Below are 21996 nucleotides of genomic sequence, written 5' to 3'. Positions count from 1 at the left end.
CTATATGGGAAACAGGAAGCTTCCGTTTCTTCTTTCCCTTCTTGAATAGCCTCTCTCTCAATCGGTGTGGAAACGGGATTACAGTCACTCATTTGAAAGCGGTCTAATACCTTTTTCGCGTATGCCTCTTGGTTGATGAAGATGGAGCCATCCTTTCCTCGATGGATTTGAAGACCAAGATAATATGTCGCTGGTTTCGTCGTTATGCGCAGTCTCTTCTTCAAATCTTCTAAGAAAGCGTTAGCCGTGTCTTCATCAGTGGCAGCTACTAATCCGTCATCGACGTACAACGTGATCAGTAGTTTCTTCCCGTTAACTTCTCTTGAATATAAGCAGCAATCAGCTTCGGACTGTTTGAAGTTCATATCCAATAGGATCTCTTGAAAGCACGAGTTCCAGCACCTTGGTGCTTGTTTAAGTCCGTACAGGCTACGGTTAAGCTTGAAAACGGTAGACGTTCCTTCCGTGAGGTTACACCCTTCTGGCGGTTGAACGTATATTTCTTCCTCGAGCTTTCCGTTCAGAAAGGCTGTGCAAACGTCGAATTGGACCAGATGTAAGTTTTCATGCGCGCTAACACTGAGTAGTGCTCGTACAGTAGTCAGGCGTGCGACAGGACTGAAGGTCTGGTCATAGTCTACTCCTTTCCTTTGTCTGTACCCTTTTACGACAAGTCGAGCCTTGTATTTGTCGATCGTGCCATCTGGATTTCGTTTGATCCGTAAAACCCATTTGCAGGGAAGTGCTTTTCGTCCTTTTGGCAATGCACACGGCGTCCAAACGTTCAGGTCTTCGAAGGATTTCAATTCGCTACCCATTGCCCTTTGCCATTCTTCGCGATCGTCCCTTTTCATAGCGTCTGCGAAATTATTTGGGAATGTTTCAGTGATACAGACGTAATCTCTTAGTCTCTCAGGACGTCGAATCAGTGAGCGATCTCTAAGATTATAGCCGGTTGGCGGTGGTTCAGCATCATAAAATAATTCTTCTGGAACTGTCGTTTCGTCTTCATGGTCATGGTCTTCGTAGAGGACTTGATCCGATTCTTCTCCCTCGAGAACATGATCATGGTCGTTGGAGATTGTTTCGGTAGTTGTATCTCCCTCGTGAACGTGTGTTTGCTCTGGAATTGCAACTTCTCTTTCTAAGTTCGTATTTGGCGTTATGGTAATCGGGTATTCTCTTGTCTCAACTTCTGTTTTAGGAATTTCACTGTTACAGATGGGAAGAGGTTTCTCATCGAAGATTACGTCACGAGAGCGGACGAGCGTCGAGTGTTTTCCGTCTGTGACCCAGATACGGTAGCAATCTTCGTCGTACCCAATAAGTCGACCTTTTATTGCCTTTTTGTCGAGTTTTCTACGCTTCTGCTTTGGAATATGGACGTATGCGATTGAGCCTATTATTCGGAGATGTTTAATAATAGGTTTCTTTCCATACCAAAGTTCATGCGGAGATTTATCTGAACTTGTGGGACCTGTTCTGTTCAGTATGTATGCGGCGGTATTAATGAGCTCTGCCCATAGCACTTGCGGTAATGGCTCATGAGCGTACATCATTGATCTTGCTGTCTCAACTAGGGTTCTGTTCTCCCTTTCGCTTACTCCGTTTTGTTCAGGTGTATACGGGGTGACAAGTCGCTGTGCTATTCCATGTGTGTCTAAAACATTTTTTATGGACGCGTTGTCAAATTCACCGCCGTTGTCGCTTAGAAGGCACTTTATGGTGTGTCCGACTGTTTTAGTTTGAGCGATCATCAAAACTAATTTGTCTTTGACCTCGGACTTCTTGCGTATGAAGTACACCATACGGTAGCCAGTAAAGTCGTCTTTGAACAGAACGTAGTACTTATAGTTTGAGAAGCTAGGTTGAAACGGTCCGCAAACGTCAGTGTGTACGATTTCTCCGGGCGCGGTAGCTCGGGTTCTTGTACCGAATTTGAGTCGATGCGCCTTTCCAAAGATGCAGCCTTCACAGGTCTCTTTATCCATCGGCAGGATTAGACCTAGTTCCCGTTGGATCGTCGCTCTTACGTGTCTTTTATTTTGGTGAGCGAGTCTCTCGTGGTACAGTTGCATCGTTGCTGTAGTTGCAAAGACTTCGGGTGGTTTTTCTGGTAGTACGGGTTTTACTTCCAGTCGATATAAGCCACCTTGTTTTTGTCTCTTCCCTATTAAGCATACTTTCCCGTTGACAATGACGTTGCATTCAGTTGTCCTGGATGAAAAGGTGCTATTCGGGACTCGATCGTGAAGTGCGAGTACGGAGAAGAGGTTCTTGCTTATGGCCGGAACGTACCAGACGTCTTGCAGGCTGATGTCGATTTGTTTCCCGTTAACATATCCTCTGAGCTGTACTGTTCCTTTGCCTTTGGCACGGACTTCATTACCAGCGGCCGTTGTAACAGTGTAGTTCTCATTGAAATGTTCGTAGGTTTGGAAAATGTCAGCTCTGTTGGTGACGTGGCTTGTTGCGCCATTATCTATGTACCAGTTCTCGTTGTCCCGTGAAACTGTGAAGATTTCGTTGTCTTCTAAAGACATGAGTAACAAATTAGCGGTCTTTGAAGTAGAAGGCGTTGCTGTCTGGATCGGATTTTGGCTCTTAGGAGGTCTACCGTCACGGATCCATTTTTGACAGTTGCGTACTCTGTGGCCAATACCTAGACAGTAGTTGCATTTAAGCTTCTTGTTCTTCTTCTTTTCCATATTTGAAACCAGGGCTTCCGAATGATGCGAAGGTACGTTGTTACCTTGCAGTGCCCTTTCAAATGCGCAGAGATGACTAGTTAGGCTTTCTACAGTACGGTTGGATTTGGGCAGGAGGAGCCAACTACTTCTGAAGCTGAAGTATGAATCATCAAGCGTGTCCAGTATCTTACAAACAAGTAGCAGTTCGGGTAGCTCTTGGTTACTGTCCTTCTTGAGTTCTTGATTCAGTTCAGTCCAGATGTTCTTTAATTTTGACATGTGGGTGGCTATGTCGTCTGCTTGATCCTTCTTAAAGCTGAAGAAACTCATACACAGGTTGTAGGTTTTGTCCTCATTTGTTCCGTCGAACAGCCTGTGGAGCTCTAACCAGACATCACGTACATTAGTGAACCGCATCACTTTTCGAAGTGTGTCTTCTTGCATATTGGTGGTAAGTATTAGGATAGCGCTGGCATCAGCTTTATCAAACTTATCTTTTTGTTGTTGATAAGCCGCCAATTCAGCATCGCCGCATCCGGTAGGTGGACGAGTAGGCTCCTGGAACGATCCTTCAACTACTTCTAGGGCCGACGGTACGGTGCGTAGTAAGCATAAGGCTTTGTATTTCCAGGTGTCCCAATTTTTTCCATCTAGGAGGCCGATCTGAAGCTTTCCTGTGATACCTTCCATTTTCGTAGTGCGGGTCCGTAACCTGATATGATTTAAAGTTCTTGGTAGCACAGAGTCCAATTTTCAAATCGCAGAGTGCAGGCAGTTACGAAATAATATACCTACTAACACACTTTTATATATTAGTATTAGTTACGTCGATGTTTTAGAATATATTATCGAAATCACAGTTTTCTTATTTTTTATTGTACTTCACGAAGTGTCAGACATTTCTTCACTTCTTCTTATTATGACAACTCTTGTCACTTCTTTCTATGTATATGTTTTTGATAAGGAGTTTCTATATCCATTAACTCCAACATGAGAAGAAACAATTACAAATCATTGAAAACAACAAATTAATGACAAAATGAATTGCAAGAACTTACTATAAAAAAAAATAAAAAATTACAAGTTTTCTTTCAACAAACAACAAAAAAAGAACATGAGTCGTTATAAAAAATAATTAAACTTGCACATAAGCAGGAGACCTATGATACATTCATGAATTATACATTCATAGTCGTTCTATAGTGTGAAGTACAAAATTATACACTATTGAGAATAGTTGTGGAAGCTTTAAAATACCTTGAATGGAATTAGGAATAGATTTTAAGCCTGTGTCTTTACATAATGCATTAAACAATAATCTCTGTTGATTGAATTCAGGACAATTAAAAAAAATATGATCTAGATCACACATGCCAGAGTTACAATAAGTACATGCAGTTGATTCACTTAACTTTAATCTAAAAAGATGCGCAGGAAAATGGCCGTGGCCTATACGTAATCTACAAATAATCGATATAAAGGCTCTTCCCGGGAAGAATCTAAAACTATCAAACCAAGATTTAGTACTAGGTACTGGGACTATTTCAGCTAACCATTTACCTTTCGTTTCTCTGGACTTAGACAAGTAATTATACCAACGTTTCATCATATTTTGTTTAATTGAATAAACTAAATCTGAGTACGGAACTTTAAAATCGGAAATATTTATATCTTTTGTAGATTTGGCTAATTTATCAACAAATTCATTACCCACAATACCACAGTGACCTGGCACCCAGCAAAATTCAATAAATATATTTCTGAAATACAAAGAACTCAAACAACTTCTTAACTTATAAATTAAATAATTTACAGATGCACTAATACATTTATTTTTAAGAGCTTGCAAGGCGCTCATTGAATCAGATAGAATTAGAATTTTGTCCCCTGCAGAGTAATTTACTCGAATGTGCTCTAAAGCATATATAATACCTAGTACTTCAGCCGAAAAAACAGAGAAAAAATTGCTACATTTATAAACTGATCCTATGTTCATGGACGAATCAAAAAATGCAAAACTAGTTCTATCTTTAGTTTTAGAGCCATCTGTATACACTTTAACAAAATCAGTCCTATCTTCAAGGAACTCCAGAAAATCATTTTTAGATTTAAACTTGATTAGATCAACAGCCACATCTCTCAACATGTCATAAAAGTTATATTCGAAACAAGGCAATAGAGTAGACCAAAATACCACATCCTGAAATTCAAAATTCAAGTACGTTAAGGCACTGGATATGGATGAAGAATTAGGAAGCGGAATTAAATTATAATTTGGAATATTTGCATACTTCAAATACCTGTAAGTTACTTGATTATCACGGCTAATAAGCTTAAGGCAATAATTATCTAATATAAAACTTCTTCGTATGAATAAAGGAACAATACCAGCCTCAACTTCCAAGGAATTAATTGGAGACGACATCATAGCACCAGTAATTATTCGTAATGCTCTATTTTGCACAATATCTAATTTCTTAAGAATAGAAAAATTTGCGTCCGAAAAGAACATACAGCCATAATCGAAATGGCTTCGGATTGTTGCAATGTAAATCGTTTTTAAAACTTTGGGATCAGCTCCCCATTTTATTCCAGTTAGCGATTTTAATATATTCAAACCTAATTCAGCTCTTTTACAAATAACATCAATATGAGTTTTCCACGAAAGATCAAAATCTAGAGAAAGACCAACATATTTTACGAAAGATTGAGCAGGAATAATATCATAATTGTATAAAACTTTAGGGTAATGCAATCCATTTTGGGAAAATAAAATTGCAGAACTTTTGGAAATATTGACCTCAAGTTTTAGGGAATTTGTAAGTAAATCGTAAATATTACGCAAACAACTATTCATAACCGATTCACCACTTTTAATATCATTACAGTTTACATAGAGAACAAGATCGTCAGCAAAGAATAAATGTTTAACAGAATTTGGAATTTTCTTTATGAAACATACTAAACTAAGTATGAATATGAGAGGTGATAAAACGCAACCTTGAGGAGTACCTTTTGTAGAAATTTTAGGACCAAATAAACTAGATTTAATTTTCAAAAACATAGAGCGCTTGTTCAGGAAATTGTACAGCCAGAACAGAACATGTCCTGGAAAGCCTAAAGAATGTAGACTTTCAATAAGGTAGGAATGATCTATATTATCAAAAGCCCCTTTAATATCCAAAAATACCGCTAATGTAAATTGATTATTATGGAAGTTATTTTTAATATCGCCAATCAAACAGCTTAAGTTATCTATTGTACTTTTACCTTTACGAAATCCGTATTGAGTACTTGGTATTAAGTTGTTATTTTCAGTAAACCACTCTAACCTGTTTTTTAACATAGTTTCGAAAATTTTCGAAAAACAAGAAGTTAAAGAAATGGGTCTGTGAGAATTGATACAGTTGGGATCCTTGTAAAGCTTTAAAATCGGTACTACATGTTGAGTTTTCCAAATCGGAGGAATACAGTTGTTTTGCCAAAGATCATTAAATATTTGACATAAAATTTCCTTGGCATACTGGGGAAGATTTTTGATTACTTTATAAGGGATGAAATCAGGACCAGGGGAGGTTTCCTTTTTATTTTCTAACGCAGTCGCAAATTCGCCCATAGAGAATGGGTCTACCAGCCATTGAGCCTCCGGTTTTCCGTGGCTGTTAAAAAAATCTTGTAACTTAGATTCGGAAATTTCATTCTCAGAACCAGCTATCGAATCCAAAAACAAAGATGCATTAGCGGAATTTTGAAAAAAACTTGAAGACGTAGAAATATTATTGAGTTTAGCGTGCTTAAATCTACGAATGTGATCCCAAATAATTTTACTCGAAGTCATTCGATTGAATGATGAACAAAGATTCATCCAGCTTGAACGTTTTATTTCATATAAAGTTCTTTTCTTCAAAGCGTCCAGCTTTTTAAAAATAATATAGTTTTCCATATTTGGATAATGCTTGTACGATAATAAAGCAACTTTGGCTTGTAAAACTACGCGGTCACAATCAGCATTCCACCAAGGAACAGCTTTGGAATAAATCCGTTTTTTGTGCGAGTAACACTTTTTGTCAAAAGTCATTAATATGTCATGTAAAATACTCAAAAACTTATTATAATTTTCAAGAGAGTTATCAGCGAAGCTAAAACTTGAAAACTCACTTTCACATAACTTATTAAATTTTGACCAGTCAATCTTATTAAAATTTATGTTAGCTAAGGAGGTATTATCTAGTGTATCAACTTGATTTATTGAAAAGGTGGTCGGGCCAAAGGAAGAAATAAAAGCATCGTTAAAGACTTCAATAAATAGAGGGAAATGATTACTACTGAGCAAATCATCAAGGACAGAAACTGTGCAACTAGAGCTAAGAGCAGGGGATGCGAATACTAGATCCAATACATTACCTTGTTGACCAAATGGAGCAAAGGTCGTGATTGTGTCATCATTTAAACAAACCAACTCAGAACTTTCCACATAATCATGAAGGGCTTTACCTCTTCTATCATTGACTCTTGAACTCCAGGAAGCATGATGTGCATTGAAGTCACCAATTATTAAATAATTATTTGAAACAAATTTAGAACATGAATCTTTCAATAAATTAATAGTGAACTTACCATTTGGTGGTGGAGGAATGTAAACACATAGAATGTCAAAAGAAAAATTATTAATGTAAACTGTAATTAAAATATTTTGAAAATGATATTGAGAAATTGTGTCTATTATTTTAAATTTATACTTAGAGCGTAATGCAATAGCAACCCCACCATGTGGTTGGTTGGAATCTCTTCTTATAACATTAAATCCAGGTAATTTGATGATTTTATGTGAAGTTAACCAGGTTTCATTGAATAAAATCATATCAACACACTTGTCCAGTTTACTGAGGAAATCTTTAAGTTGATCTAATTTAGGAAATAAACTTCTAGAGTTCCAATGAATGATATTAAACTGACCAACAGAATTATGCATATAAGATTGAGTAGAACTATCCATAATTTATGATGTAAAATTTGTTACTAGCATTTCTTTAATTAATTGAGTAGATATAGGTCCAGAAGGGGATTTAGAATCCTTTTTCTTTAACAATTCTATTAAAGTTTTTGTAATGGTTCTGATGACAATTTCTGAATTGATAATGTCTGAAATTAAAGCCCTACCTTGAGGGGTCTTCGCAGATATAGGTATGTCAGAAGAGGTCACGGGGTTCTTAATAACAGGAGTCTTTAGTATGGCTGCATATGATGTTTGCTTGCCGATGATCTTATTTTTTACTTCAGCAACCTTGGCTGCCTTTACTGAGCAAGAGTAAGAAACTGCAGAATGTGACCCACTGCAGTTGGAGCACTTGAAGATGTTGGGAGTGCTGCACTCCTTATAAAAATGATTGCCTGAACAAATAGAGCAAACTTGAGTGGCTTTACAGGCACCACTTCCATGTCCGAATTTGTAGCATTTGAAGCACTGTAACACAGGTCTAATATAATCCGAAACAGGCATCCAAATATGCTCGTATGTGACGTGATCAGGATGGCTAGACGCCAAAAATGTAACCAGCACAGTTTGCAGTGGCTTGTCACTTCCATTCTCTTGTTTTTTGAAAAATCTTTTTACTCCGAGTATTGTGCATGAAGCTTTTAAATTTACTAAAAGAGATTCTTCGTTCAATTCCACAGGAGCTCGAATAATTCCTTGACTCTCAATGCTATCGTAAGGTATTTTTGCTGTCCAATTGTTTAACTCCATAAAACTTACATTTAATAAAAAAGCGTTGGCATCCCGAGCACAGCCAAAGTAAATTTTAGCAAAAAAGTTCCCAGCAGCTTTGACATACTGGACCCCTTGAATATTTTTTAATGCTTTATTTATTTTTAACAGGTCCATTGGGACTCTGTTATTTGGTTGTGAGATGCTTGATTGAAGAAGCACTGGGTATTCTTTTTTTGTAAGGTCTTCGTAAAGAGCATGGTGGTCTTTAAAAAGACCGCGCTTATTTTTAATGAAAGTCATTTTTATTTTGCGGCTTTCGTCGTATTCAGATGACTTCATTCTTCTTTTTCCCATTATTATGGGAGCGGACACAGGGGCGGAGCTGAAGCCCTCACCCCCGTCGTCATCGTCCATTATTACGGAACACACTTATGAAATATAATTTTAAACTCAAACACAGTGAAAAATTAGGAAACAATGTCGTAAAAAAGGGCTAAAACCAAATAAATTAAAATTAACTTGAAAAAAGCGCCTATTTAGTTTGACGTTCCCGCCCTTTTTCCTTTTTTCTCTCGATTAAAACCGCGTAGACGGTAGGTACAAAGTTTAGGCATTATAGTTGACGCATGCGCAGTACACATATTTTGCATACATTTATTCAACTAATAAAAATTGTAAATTAAACAAAAAACGAGTAATTTCGAAAGAGAACAAACGTGTTTTATGTAAGAACAATCGAAAATGAATATTTACGAGTCATTAAGGATGAAAAAATATTAAAAATTGCATTAGAGGGGCTAACTTGTAGGTATATTTTTAAATATTTTTTTTAAATAAATAAATGCAGAACAAACAATTATTAACAGTGAACAATCATGAACAAATGATGAACAAACGTATTAATAGAAAATAAGTATAAAATAGGAACAAAAAAATTTTTTGAGGGGCTAACTTCATTCACCTCCCAATCTCTAATATATTAAGTGTATAATCTATGGTTGCACCCCCCTGGGTCTATGATCAAACCAAATCAAACATAACTAAACGGTATTTTCCGCGAAAATACACTTATAAATTTATTTAAAAAATCAGATTTCAAATGAACATGATAAAGCTGACAATTCATTAAATTAGAAGACCGTATTAAATAAGAAAATGTCTAAGGTGAAGTAAGAATATATTAATAAGAAATAAAATGGTACTAAAACTAAAAGATGCTCTTCAGCATTTGAGGACCTTGAAGAACTGTAGTGGTCAAATATAGTTTTATTTTAAGAATAACTTTTCTACATTATATTCGCTACACTATATTCTCTACACTAAGCGGCATTTATTGTTAATTTAAACTGCTTCGATCATCTGAAGTTTGGAAAAATGTTGTATTAACTTGGGATTAGATATTACGATTCATATGAATATAATTATCAGATTGTGTCACGATAACAGATTTTCCAAAATATTGTCGTATATGATTTTTTCACTGCTCTAAATACCCAGACTAACATAGGTTTGATTGCTCAAGGCGAATCTGCCGTTGAGTAGTTACCGAGGGGTACAGACATCACAACATGAATGCCGATACCCACATTTTATTGTGTAACAGCTATCCCACACTTCACATATCAAATAGATGACTAATTACCACCTCATACATAGTACATATCTGAGTGAGTTAAGATTATATGGTACATTCTAAATAAGCATTTAATCATAGGATATAAGATCATTTTTTATCACAACGAAGAAACCTGTAAAGTCCAAAGAAGCAGTTCCTGATGATGATGATATTATTCCTGAATCTCCTGATGTACAAATTAAAAAGAAGGTAATAATCTAAAACTAAAATGAGTGTAGTCGTCTTGGCCTAGAGGATAAGACATCTGGTACATTCATGTTGAGCGATGCAACGGTGTTCGAATCCCGCAGGCCGGTACCAATTTTTCTAATGAAATATGTACTTCACAAATGTCCACAATTGATTTCCACAGTGAAGGAAAGGAATGTGTATTAAAAATTAAACCTTCAAAATTATAATTTGTGTAATTATTAGTGGTAGGACTTCTTGTGAACCCGCACGGTTAGGCACTACCAGCCTACCTATTTCTGCCGTGAAGCAGTAATGTGTTTCGGCTTAACACAAGGTGGGCTGTGATCTCGTCCACCAATCTACGCAATACATAAAAAATATATATTAGCTGATATTTTTTGTTAGCAATCTCACAACTAGCATTTGAATAGAAGCTTTTGATCCATTCATGAAGTCAATCAATCAATACTAGAAATTTTAAAATAATGTAGGAAATAATAAGTTTGTATTTTCATAATACACAATATTAATGAATAGCTTTATTGACTGGGTGATTTCTACTTTCTTCAAAAAACAAAAATAAAATTTTCATTTTAATAAAATAGCAATTGAAGTACAGTAAAAAAAAAGATGTGAATTAAAAAGTACAGAACTAATCAAGGTCCAACTAATGTGAAGTATTTATAGGAGCCCTCAGGTCCTAGATTTATAACTGTCTGCCTTGATATGCAAGGATAAAGTCTCAATTATACTGATAAAAGGGTTGCCCTACCATTCAACTAGACTGAGAATGACTGTTTTACAATAAAAATAGGCATGATGATGATACCTACTTACCTTTACCAACTCACAAGACATCACATTTTTGTAAGATTTTTAATGATATTAATGTTATGTGCTTTCAGAAAAAAGAAGCAAGGAAGAAAAGAGTTATATTAGATGACTCAGATGATGAAATACAAACGAAAAAACCAAAAAAATCTGAACCACACTTAAATAAAAAAAACAAATCTACGGCAGAATTAAAAGAAGTGAAACCAATAGATTTATTTGGAAATGCACCCATCGTAAGAACTGAGCCCATAGTTAAAAAAGAAAAGAACAAAACAGAGTTAGGAATACATTCTGATGATGAATTCGAAAAGAGTCTTCTTGAAATAGATGAGATTGATCATCTAGAAAAAAATAAAAATATTGATTTCACGCCTTTAGAAAATGGAAGCAATGATAAATCACACGAAAGGAAACTGCAAAAAGAAATAAAACAGAAAGAAAGTATTAAATTAGACAAAGATTTATTACCTTCTTTGAAAGATAAAGAGAAGAAAACAGACAGCTACAATGTTAATAATTTAAAAAACAAAAGCATAAAAGATGAAGTTAAGGAAGGTAATAAAAGAAAATTCTCTGAATTTATTGAGACGAACATTAAAGACGAAAATGCTGTTAGCAAAAAAATTAAAATAGAAAAAGAACATAAAGATGAGAGTTTCAGTTCAAAAGTAGAAAGTGATTTAGAAATGAATTCTTCAGCAATAGATGATGAATCTAGCAAGAAGATAACGAAATATAGAGGAAATAAGAGTTTAAACGAGTCAGGTTAGATAGAACTTGAAGATAATATAAAAAATAAATTAAATCATATTAGTTGAAAATACTTAGTAAATGAAAATACTAAGTAAACTTGATGCAACATACAAAACTAACTTAACTATTTCTTTCCATCTGCAGTATTATCGGATGAAGAGAGGCATCAACGTAGAGTACAATCTGCTGCATTATATAAGAAATATCTCAACAGATCAGCACCCAAACATTTAGGATCCAAAGAAATTCCTGTGGTATGTTTACGAGTGATTGAAACACGTGTTGTTCTCGAAATTATGTATTCCTATATTTTACAACACTTGGTTTGCATTGTTTACTGCCAATTTGTAGTCATTGTTCATTTATTTTAATTTTTCGGAACGAACATATGTTTAAGAACTATTTTCATGATGAAAAATAACATTCTACAGTCAATCTTGATTCTGTGATATTACTATACGACACCCACTAATAATAACAATTTTATTTTCTACTCCAGGGTGCGCCAGACTGTCTTAAAGATTGTGCATTCCTACTGACTGGAGTTTTGGATTCATTTGAGAGGGAAGAAATCGAGGAGGCTATTAAAAGATACGGTGGAACAGTTAAACCTGGTGTTAGCAGGAAGGTAAAATTATGCAATACTAGTGATCTATCCAGCATGTATTTGTCAACCCACTGTTTAATGGAAAAAGTAAATTTTTTTTCTATTTTTTTTTCTTTTTATTGCTTAGATGGGTGGAAGAGCTCACAGCCCACCTTATGTTAAGTGGTTACTGGAGCCCATAGACATCGACAATGTAAATGCGCCACCCACCTTGAGATATAAGTTCTGAGATCTCAGTATAGTTACAACAGCTGCCGCGCCCTTCAAACCGAAACGCATTACTGCTTCACGGCAGAAACAGGCAGGGCGGTGGTACCCACCCGCGTGGATAAGAGATCCTACCACCAGTATTTCACACCACATTTCCTTTCTACCAATATTATGCCATTTAGGTAAACTACGTCCTGGTTGGTGAAGACCCAGGACCCGCAAAGATTGCTAAGGCGACAGACTTAGGTATCCCCATATTAAACGAAGACGAGTTCCTAAAATTGATCTCCGATTCTGTAAACAAAACTAAACTTACTACCAGAGATAAAGGTCTAAAAGAAAAAAATATTGCATCTAAATCAAAGGATGAAAAAGAGAGGAAATCTGAAAAATCTAGCAGTAAAGAAAGGAAGAAAGATAAATCAAAGAGTCCTATTAAGCTTAAGGAGGAAAATCGTAATTCTACATCCAAGCTTTCTGATGACAATGTCCAAAATCAAGTTAAAACATTGAATTCAGAAAAACAATCAAGTTCAAGGGAATCGGTGTCTAGTTTAGGAATAGGTATGTGGATTTTTTAACTCTATTTTTATAACCTATTATTAAGAATAAAAAGTGTTGGTTTTGCAAATCTAGAATTGTTTCAAATTGATTCTACAGAAATCAAATGAAACAGTCTCATTTTCAAATTTAAATTTATTGCTATTGTATTTCTATTATATAAAACGTGCTTTTCCAAACAAACAAACAGACAGACATTTCACATTCAAATTTATTTTACACGAGCGCTGTCGCCTAGGGCGAGTTAACAGTAAAAAAAAACATGTTTTAGTTGTTCTTTTTTTATATTTTTCAGGTTTGAAATGTGAACAGAATCATGATACCAAATGTAATAAGTACATGTGGGTGGATAAATACAAACCGCAGAATGTAAAACAAATAATCGGGCAGCACGGTGATTCTAGTAATGTTAAAAAGTAAGTTACCACAATAACATTAATAGTAAAGAGATGCTGGGTTTTTAAATTAAACTTAAAGCTTAAATCTTTTAATGCATTCATATTTTATTCATTATTAAAATATATATTCATTAGCTATATTCACAACTACAAGTTTAATGCCCTGATAACTTAGTCATTAAAATTTTAATCACAATTAAAATGTGTTATAATATTTTATAACAGATTAATAAATTGGCTGACGAAATGGTACGTGAATAGAAAGGCCAAGCTGCCAAAGCCCAGTCCTTGGGCGAAGAATGATGATGGAGGCTACTTCAAGGCGGCCCTGCTCTCTGGACCTCCAGGAGTTGGTGAGGCACATAATACATTCTTACTAGTGGTAGGACCTGTTGTGAGTCCGCACAGGTACCACCACCCTGCCTATTTCTGCCGTGAAGCAGTAATGCGTTTCGGTTTGAAGGGCGGGGCTACCGTTGTAACTATACTGAGACTTTAGAACTCATATGTCAAGGTGGGTGGCGGCATTTACGTTGTAGATGTCTATGGGCTACGGTAACCACTTAACCCAGCTAGGTTGTGAGCTCATCAGCCTACATAAGCAATAAACGATTTGAAAGACCAAGCCTTGATTAAAAAACTCTTTAATTTTGTATCTAATTTCAAAACAAATTCACAAACACTCAAAATCGCTAACGTCTTAACATTCTAAAGGAATTTTTTTAATCTAAATACGGCACTTTAAGCATATTCCTCTGCGATAGGTAAGACAACCACAGTGTCGCTCGTGTGCAGAGAACTAGGCTTCGACGCGGTCGAGTTCAACGCGTCCGACACGAGAAATAAATCGTTGCTCAAAGAACAAATCGGCGAGCTGCTGTCCACGACGTCACTGTCCGGATATGCCAAAGGTAAGATTTTGAACACGAATAAAGCTAAATAGAATGTAGAGTGCTATATGATCTTTAAATTTGCCATGTCCCCTCACTAATAGTAGATGCGTGGAAGTATTCAAGCTGCGATATCTAAGGTGACCACTTAGTACCAGGTGAGACGTAAGCCCTTTTTTTTTTCTCCTACCTATCCTATTGAGAGCTCACGGGGCTCATACCGGAGAGTTGCTAACACTGGCCCTAGCAAGAGCCGTGCTTCGCAGAATCTACCACCGGATCGGAAACGCGACCCACTGAGAAGATCCGGCGAGAAACTCAGTGGGCTGTGTCTAAGGGTTAGTTCCCTCGTCGAGCCCTTCGTCGCAAGCGACGGGCGACCGGTGCTTGTGGTGCCTAAAAGCACCGTTAACGGATCAGGAGGATCCGTAATGACGTGCTTTGGGCGACGTCGATTTAAGTAATTAATAAATAAAAGTCAGTATTTAAGCCAACAATATTTGGTATCCGAATTGTTATTGTTAGCTCTTGTTTCGTTTCGTTTTTGTTTGCGGTACTATAATAATAGAGAAAACCCTAGTTTGTTTCCAATGCGGAAAATCAAATTTTTTTAGGCGACACGAGCAAGCAGGCCGTCTCCAAGAAACACGTTTTAGTAATGGACGAAGTCGACGGCATGGCGGGAAATGAGGATAGAGGTAAATTGGAAATAGTATTTATATAAAAAAAACACCTGGACTACGAACCAAATTTAATGTAATATCTGGCTGAAAGTCTGGTGGTAGGACCTCTTGTGAGTCCGCGCAGGTGGGTACCACCACCCTGCCTATTTCTGCCGTGAAGCAGTAATGCGTTTCGGTTTGAAGGGTGGGACAGCCGTTGTAACTAAACTTGAGACCTTAGAACTTATATCTCAAGGTGGGTGGCGCATTTACGCTGTGGATGTCTATGGGCTCCAGTAACCACTTAAGATCAGGTGAGCTGTGAGCTCGTCCACCCATCTAAGCAAAAAAGTCAATAGAAAATCGGATTATAGACGAAATAAAACGACACATTAAAGGTCTTTCTCTATTTAAACTAAAATACTTAAAATAGTTTTGTGAACAATTAGGAATTCTATCTGCATATTATTATGTATTTTTAGTATGGTCGAAATTACAGCTGTTCTTTGTTTAATCTTTCGGAGTTAGAAAACGTAAATTTCATTTTCAGGCGGCCTGCAAGAGTTGATAAATCTGATAAAATCAACATCAGTACCAGTGATATGTATGTGTAACGACAGAAACAGTACGAAGATGAGGTCCCTGGTCAACTACTGCTATGATTTGAGGTTCAACAGACCAAGAGTGGATCAAATCAGGGTAATTAACTTATGGTTTTAAAAGAACGAAAAGAGACAAGTAACATTAACATTCAGTATAAAATATATAAAACAGAATTAGGAAAAAAAACAAGTATCATTAAGCACATGGTAATCAAACTTGTCTCAAAATTAACCTGAATCCTTTAGCCTCCTTTGTCGGTTCGACAGCCTATACAGGTAAAGGAAACGATTCCCATACAGCCAAATCGTTTGTCAAAAAGATCAAAATCACGTCTATTGTATATTATTATTATTTTTCTCTTACCTAAGATTTAAATCTGATTTTTTCAGGCCGCGATGATGTCGATATGTTTCAAAGAAGGAATCAAAGTGGCCCCGGACGTGTTGACGCAGCTGATCGTCGCTTCTAACCAAGACGTGCGGCAGACCCTCAACTTACTCTCGATGTGGGCTGTCGACGAGGCGTTGGCCAGTGCGGACAAGTTAAAAAGAGACGCAAACACCACGAAGAAGGATGTCAAATTGGTAAAATTGGAATTAGTAGTTTTCTAGCTTAATTCTGGTTTCCGGCGATATATGGGCGGGGCTAGTGGCGAGCGCGGTGACGTATTATTTGAAATTATGAAGGCGAGCACGCTGGTCAATGACGTTCGTGAAATAGAAATCGTTGAAATAACCCCTCAAGGCTATCAGCATAGGCAGGGAAAAAAAAGGTGAATGCCACGGAAGAACCAGCATGAACTTATCCCTAGAGCGTCTTTTGGGAGACAGAGGAACGCGCCCCTTTGGTATAGGCGCACAACTAATTTCTAAATTTAACAATATGTATTTCACATTTAACGTGGTTTGCGTTAATATTTTTAAATAACTATGCATTAGAAGCAGTGAAGTTCTCGTAATGTTTAGTAGAATAATATATCTATGGCTTTAATATTTATCTATAGCTTTCATTTGATATAGTTGTTAAAAATTCATTTTCATATAGAATTTTATACGAAAATGTTTTTACTCGTTAATTCAAAATAGAGTTTTTGCATATGGCAATTTTTGTTTTGACAGCGACGATATTTATTCAAATCATGGAAAATCAACTTTATTTATGATGTTATGAACCGTTTTCCGCTTTTACCTGAACAGTATTTATGTTCAATTGAGGCAGATATTAGATTCAAAGTTCACAATAACCATTTTCTAGTGTGAACAACTATATACATGTGTTTTGCTGCCAAAATAATATTATAAATGATTTCCATCTCTGATTGTCTGTCTACTAGGGTCCATGGGAGGCAGTAAGGAAAGTGTTCTCCACAGAAGAACATAAGACTATGAGCATTCACGATAAAAGCGATTTGTTCTTTTACGACTACAACCTCGCTCCTCTGTTCGTGCAGGAGAATTACTTGCAAGTTGCACCACACTGTCCCAAGTGAGTATAGACTGTTTTTCCTTTGCTCTCAATTGTAGAAGAGTGTACAATCCTCTCCCTGTCGCTTCTTAGGACCTCTTGTGAGTTTACTGGTGGTAGGACCTCTTGTGAGTCCGCACGGGTAGGTACCACCGCCCTGCCTATTTCTGCCGTGAAGCAGTAATGCGTTTCGGTTTGAAGAGTGGGGCAACCGTTGTAAAAATATACTTGAGACCTTAGAACTTATGTCTCAGGGTGGATAACGCATTTACGTTGTGGATGTCTATGGGCTCCAGTAACCACTTAACACCAGGTGGGCTGTGAGCTCGTCCATCCAAATAAGTAATAAGAAAAAAAAAGTTTTTTAATAAAGATATATAGAATTAATTTAATTTAATCATTTCATTTGGCAGACACGAGGTTCTAGAGAGATTTAGTAAAGCGGCCGACAGTATCAGTATAGGCGACATGGTTTCTGCGAGAATCAGAGGCAGCCAGGCGTGGAGTCTTCTGCCTATTCAGGTAGAGAAACCGATAACGTTTTTATTTATAGATGTACAAACGAATTTTCATAACACACTTAGTTAAAGCAGTTACTTAAAATTTGACCTTTATTTTAAATTGATTTATTTGATGTTATTGATAAGATAGGATTTAAGGTAATCGAAATGAAAAAAAAAAACATTAATTTGTTCCCAGTATGTTATTTATGATAAAATCTCTTTAATCCCGACGTGTCTAATATCGAGAACATTCCGCAGGCCATGTACAGCTCGGTGCTCCCGGGACACGCGGTGTCGGGTCACGTGGTCGGCCAAATCCAGTTCCCGGGCTGGCTCGGGAAGAACTCTCGCGCCAACAAAATGCACCGGCTCGCCCAGGAGATACACGCTCACACAAGACTCAGGTATGCCCTGCGGTCGTGTTCAACAATGTCCACTTATTTGGTTCAATCATGTCTCCTGACAATAAAGAACTACCATTGTCCTTATCATTGACAATGGCTAATAGTCTGCCAGCCGTGAGATTCTTTGATACGTCTTTTCATAACGTCACTGTTAAGCACAGTAAACATTTAACATTACTCTCGTGTAATCTCACTAAGTTATGAGTTTGCAATTGGACGGAACTTATTTGCTGACTTATTTCTTATGAGCAAATAAACATTGGTTTCAGTTTGAATACCGGAAGGATACAATCTTTGTTAAAGATTATTTGAGATTCGCTGTCTCTGTGCATGAACTTGACCTCACCTTGACCCTGACATTTGTATAAGAGGACAGGACCACAATTTGTAATTTTAACATCTATTTAACTTAAAAAACTTAAAATTCCAGTTAAAACTTAAAATTATTCAAATTTAATAATATGATGTTATCAATGAACTTATTCATTGACTTAGTTTTTGTTTTTATAAATTTTTAGCACCTCAGGGTCGAAATCTTCAATATACCTCGACTACTCATCACATCTAAGAGACGCAATAGTCAATCCACTTATCAATGAAAAAACAGATGGAATCACAAAGTCCTTAGAAATATTGGAATCCTATCATCTCCTGAGAGAAGATCTGGATTCTTTGATTGAGCTATCTTTGTGGCCTGGACAGAGAAATCCGACAGTTTTGATTGAAGCCAAGGTATGAAGTTATCTATATACTGTTGGCAGTCCATTTGAGCCAGCGCGGTTAGGTACCAGCATCGGTCAGATTGGGTTGCAGTATTGTCCTTGTGATGTCTAGCTAACCATTTGAAACCAGAAGAGCAATGAGCTAGTTTATAAAGAAGATTTCATCATATAGTAACTATACTTAAGACCTTAGAACTTATATCTCAAGGTGGGTGGCGCATTTACGTCGTAGATGTGTATGGATTCCAGTAACCACTTAACACCAGGTGGGCTGTGAGCTCGTCCACAATATAAGCAATAAAAAAAAAATAGGCTCTATATTCTAGGGGTAAATATATCCGCCACAGCAGACACAGGTGTGTGGACGAGATTGTGAACCCCGCAAAACTTGGTACCACTGTCTTGTTTATTTTATTGCAAATCTATGTTGAATGTTCTGTTCGAAAATGTATGATGTTCGGGATAGACTTCGACTGCGCATGAACGACCCCCATTCGTACTATGGTATCCACGCTCTTACACCCTTATTGGGTCTGGCAGAAATTTGTTTTGACGTTAATTATACAATAATGCATATATTACGGACACGTCTACTATATACTACGGACTCAGTGGTAAAGTAGTTAGCGCCTCTGAATGCTGGGCTAAGAGAGGGTCGTAGGTTCTATTTCCACTTAGTGCAATCATTTCTGTGACAAATGGATTCGTTTTTTTTTTTATCTGGATATTTAATACATTTAAATTGTATGCGGTCTCCAGTTCCCATAGTACAAGAAATTCTAGTTTCGGATCAGAGCATTGTGTATCATTTGTCCAAAAAAATTATTATTATTACACAGGCAAAGTTTCAAATTAGTAACAAAATTCAGAAGATCGATTTAATTAGACAGTGAAAGTAATAAGAATGATTTGATTAAACTCAGGTGAAAGCTGCTATGACTCGAACGTACAATAAGACGGCTAGCGCTCTGCCATACGCGCCGGGAGCTGTGAAGAAAGGTCGAAATAGAAACGATGACGAAATGGATGGCGGTGATGAAGCAGGTGATGTGACCGAGGAAGAGAACAGCGACGCAGAGAATGACGCATTTATAAAGGTAAAGTAATGATATACAAATTTTTTTTTATGATTGAAGTGTCACTGTTGGCCCGGAAGCCTTTTCAGTTTCACCAGGACAGGTGGGCGGTCAAGGGCTCAGCCAGAAGGGGCGGGATTTGCTAACAGCTACCCGAGTGCCTCTAAGGGAGACCTAAGAACTCAAGAGCAGCTGCTTCGCGAATAATTATACTAATCGACGCTTAAAAGGCAAACGTGACTAAGCGACAATAACTGCTTTGTACATAAATGATAGGCAATAAACACATTCGATGCGCAAAAAAAATTTATTTCTACGTCTATTAAAATCATTTCAATTCAACAGCTAGATTCGTTAAAATAGAATTTTTTTCAGGTATTTCAACTTTAAATTAGTCTACTGTAAAGTTCACGCATTGTCGCTTAGTCGCGTTTGCCTTTCAAGCGTCGTAATGTAAAGTATTTCATTACTCATGCTCCTTAGAGCATGGTGGGTAGATACCAATCTCCAACGATATACTACTGAGAAACCGTATACCCAATGAATTTGATAACTGCATTGATGCTACATTATTGTCATAATTGAAATATAGTAAATTGCAATTACTGGCAGTGATTTTTTTGGGACGGTTTTTAGCCAAGACATGGAAAAATGGAAAGGAAACTTTTACCCATAGGGGGGCCATATAACAAAGAAATGAAAAAGATAAAATAATTTTGATTAGTTTTATATTTGTAACAATTTATAGGATGTGGAAAATAAAGTTTTAAAAAAATAACTCATGCAAATTAGCAATGTATACTAGGTATTTAACATTATATTGTTTTTGTTTGGCAGAAGAAAAAGACAAAAGACAGTGAAAAATCGGATTTGAGTAAAGAAAAACCGAGCACAAGTAAAGCTAAAACAAATAAAGAAAAGAAGAAGAAGAAGTAATCCAAATTTCCATGAAAGTTATTTGATGTAACACTTCATGATTATGAAAAATTGCCATAAATCTCAAATAAAATAAAATTAAAGAGTTCATAAAACTACAAAAATACCTTTTATAATTGAACACAATATGATTTGTCTTTGAAAATAATGACTGCAGATGAAAGATATTTTATTAAAGTAATTTGATTACACAACTATGACGTACTTAAAGACAAATAATTTGTATTTCTGTAATTCGAAAATTTAAAAAATCATATTAAAATCAATATCACTTTTATTGAAATTTTTTACTTGCCTGTTATTTTAGTTTTTTCTTATTGCTCAGATGGGTGAACGAACTCACAGCCCACCTTGTGTTAAGTGGCTACTGCAGCCCATAGACATCTACAACGTAAATGCGTCACCCACGTTGAAATATAAGTTCTAAGGTCTCAGTATAGTTACAACGGTTCCCTGGCCCTTCAAACCGAAACGCATTACCGCATTACTGCTTCAAGGCAGAAATAGGCGGGGTGGTGGTGGTACCTACCCGAGTAAACCCGCAAAATTATAATTGGCGTAATTACTGGTGCTAGGACCCACCAGTAATTACGCCAATTATAATTTTGCGGGTTTGATTTTATTACACGGTGTTATTCCTTCACCGTGGAAGTCAATCGTGAACATTGAAAATTGGTACCTTTTACATTGTCTGGATTTCTTGAATAGAAACAATTTTGTGTCTGTTGTATTATTTAATTCACTTGACTTCTATATTCGTCTCGCAGTGCTACCCTCCCTTAATGTTTGGTTGCCACCAAGTTTTATTCTAAAAACACTGTGGGCACATGTAGTGGTTCCAGAAAAAATTGACTCACTGGTATGGTGACAGTGGTGTTGGTGTGGTGGTGGTAAAAGAGAGACATCAGGATCATCTCAAACAATTCTTCAAAGTTCTCTGTTACATATGTATTCACACACATGGTTGTACAATAAGTTACATTATGTTATTGAGTAACTTTTTACTGCTTATACAGGTGAGTCAGGTAGCAGGAATGAAAATACTTCATTTTTCATGTGGCGTTCAATGTGTTAGTGTCTGTGCAGCCACATGATATTTTAGGAAGTGTAGCTATAGCTACTATATAACAAAATATTTGACCAGTTCCTGAATTACACTGACATTT

At 36.5% G+C, this 21996-nt stretch overlaps 2 protein-coding genes across 2 annotated transcripts; one reads left to right on the top strand and one right to left on the bottom strand.

Annotated features, from left to right (window-relative positions):
* Positions 1-7689: 7689 nt before the first annotated feature.
* Positions 7690-8958, bottom strand: LOC149501536 (uncharacterized). Its single transcript, XM_089732848.1, has one exon. It carries the CDS (start codon positions 8812-8814, stop codon positions 7690-7692), a length of 1125 nt encoding a protein of 374 aa, XP_089588974.1. The 5' UTR covers positions 8815-8958.
* A 437-nt stretch (positions 8959-9395) lies between these two features.
* Positions 9396-21107, top strand: Gnf1 (germ line transcription factor 1). Its single transcript, XM_028183680.2, has 18 exons — positions 9396-9564; positions 10115-10225; positions 11113-11806; positions 11939-12048; positions 12294-12422; positions 12794-13175; positions 13468-13588; positions 13796-13923; positions 14335-14481; positions 15075-15158; positions 15673-15821; positions 16115-16309; positions 17059-17210; positions 17603-17711; positions 17951-18096; positions 18615-18828; positions 19742-19915; positions 20732-21107. Exons 1-18 carry the CDS (start codon positions 9556-9558, stop codon positions 20828-20830), a joined length of 3153 nt encoding a protein of 1050 aa, XP_028039481.2. The 5' UTR covers positions 9396-9555; the 3' UTR covers positions 20831-21107.
* The last annotated feature ends 889 nt before the right edge of the window (positions 21108-21996 follow it).

This window comes from Bombyx mandarina, chromosome 15 (assembly GCF_030267445.1).
Source record: "Bombyx mandarina strain Sakado chromosome 15, ASM3026744v2".
In the NCBI taxonomy this organism is placed as follows: Eukaryota; Metazoa; Arthropoda; class Insecta; order Lepidoptera; family Bombycidae; genus Bombyx; species Bombyx mandarina.
This window is presented reverse-complemented; position numbering and strand designations above follow the sequence as displayed.

Bases quoted from the DNA above. Each gene is read 5' to 3' on its own strand.
- LOC149501536 (XM_089732848.1), bottom strand. From the start codon at position 8,814: ATGGACGATGACGACGGGGGTGAGGGCTTCAGCTCCGCCCCTGTGTCC.
- Gnf1 (XM_028183680.2), top strand. The intron at 11,807-11,938 runs GTTAGATAGAAC...TTCCATCTGCAG, and splicing joins TAAGAGTTTAAACGAGTCAG to TATTATCGGATGAAGAGAGG. The intron at 15,822-16,114 runs GTAATTAACTTA...TGATTTTTTCAG, and splicing joins CAAGAGTGGATCAAATCAGG to GCCGCGATGATGTCGATATG.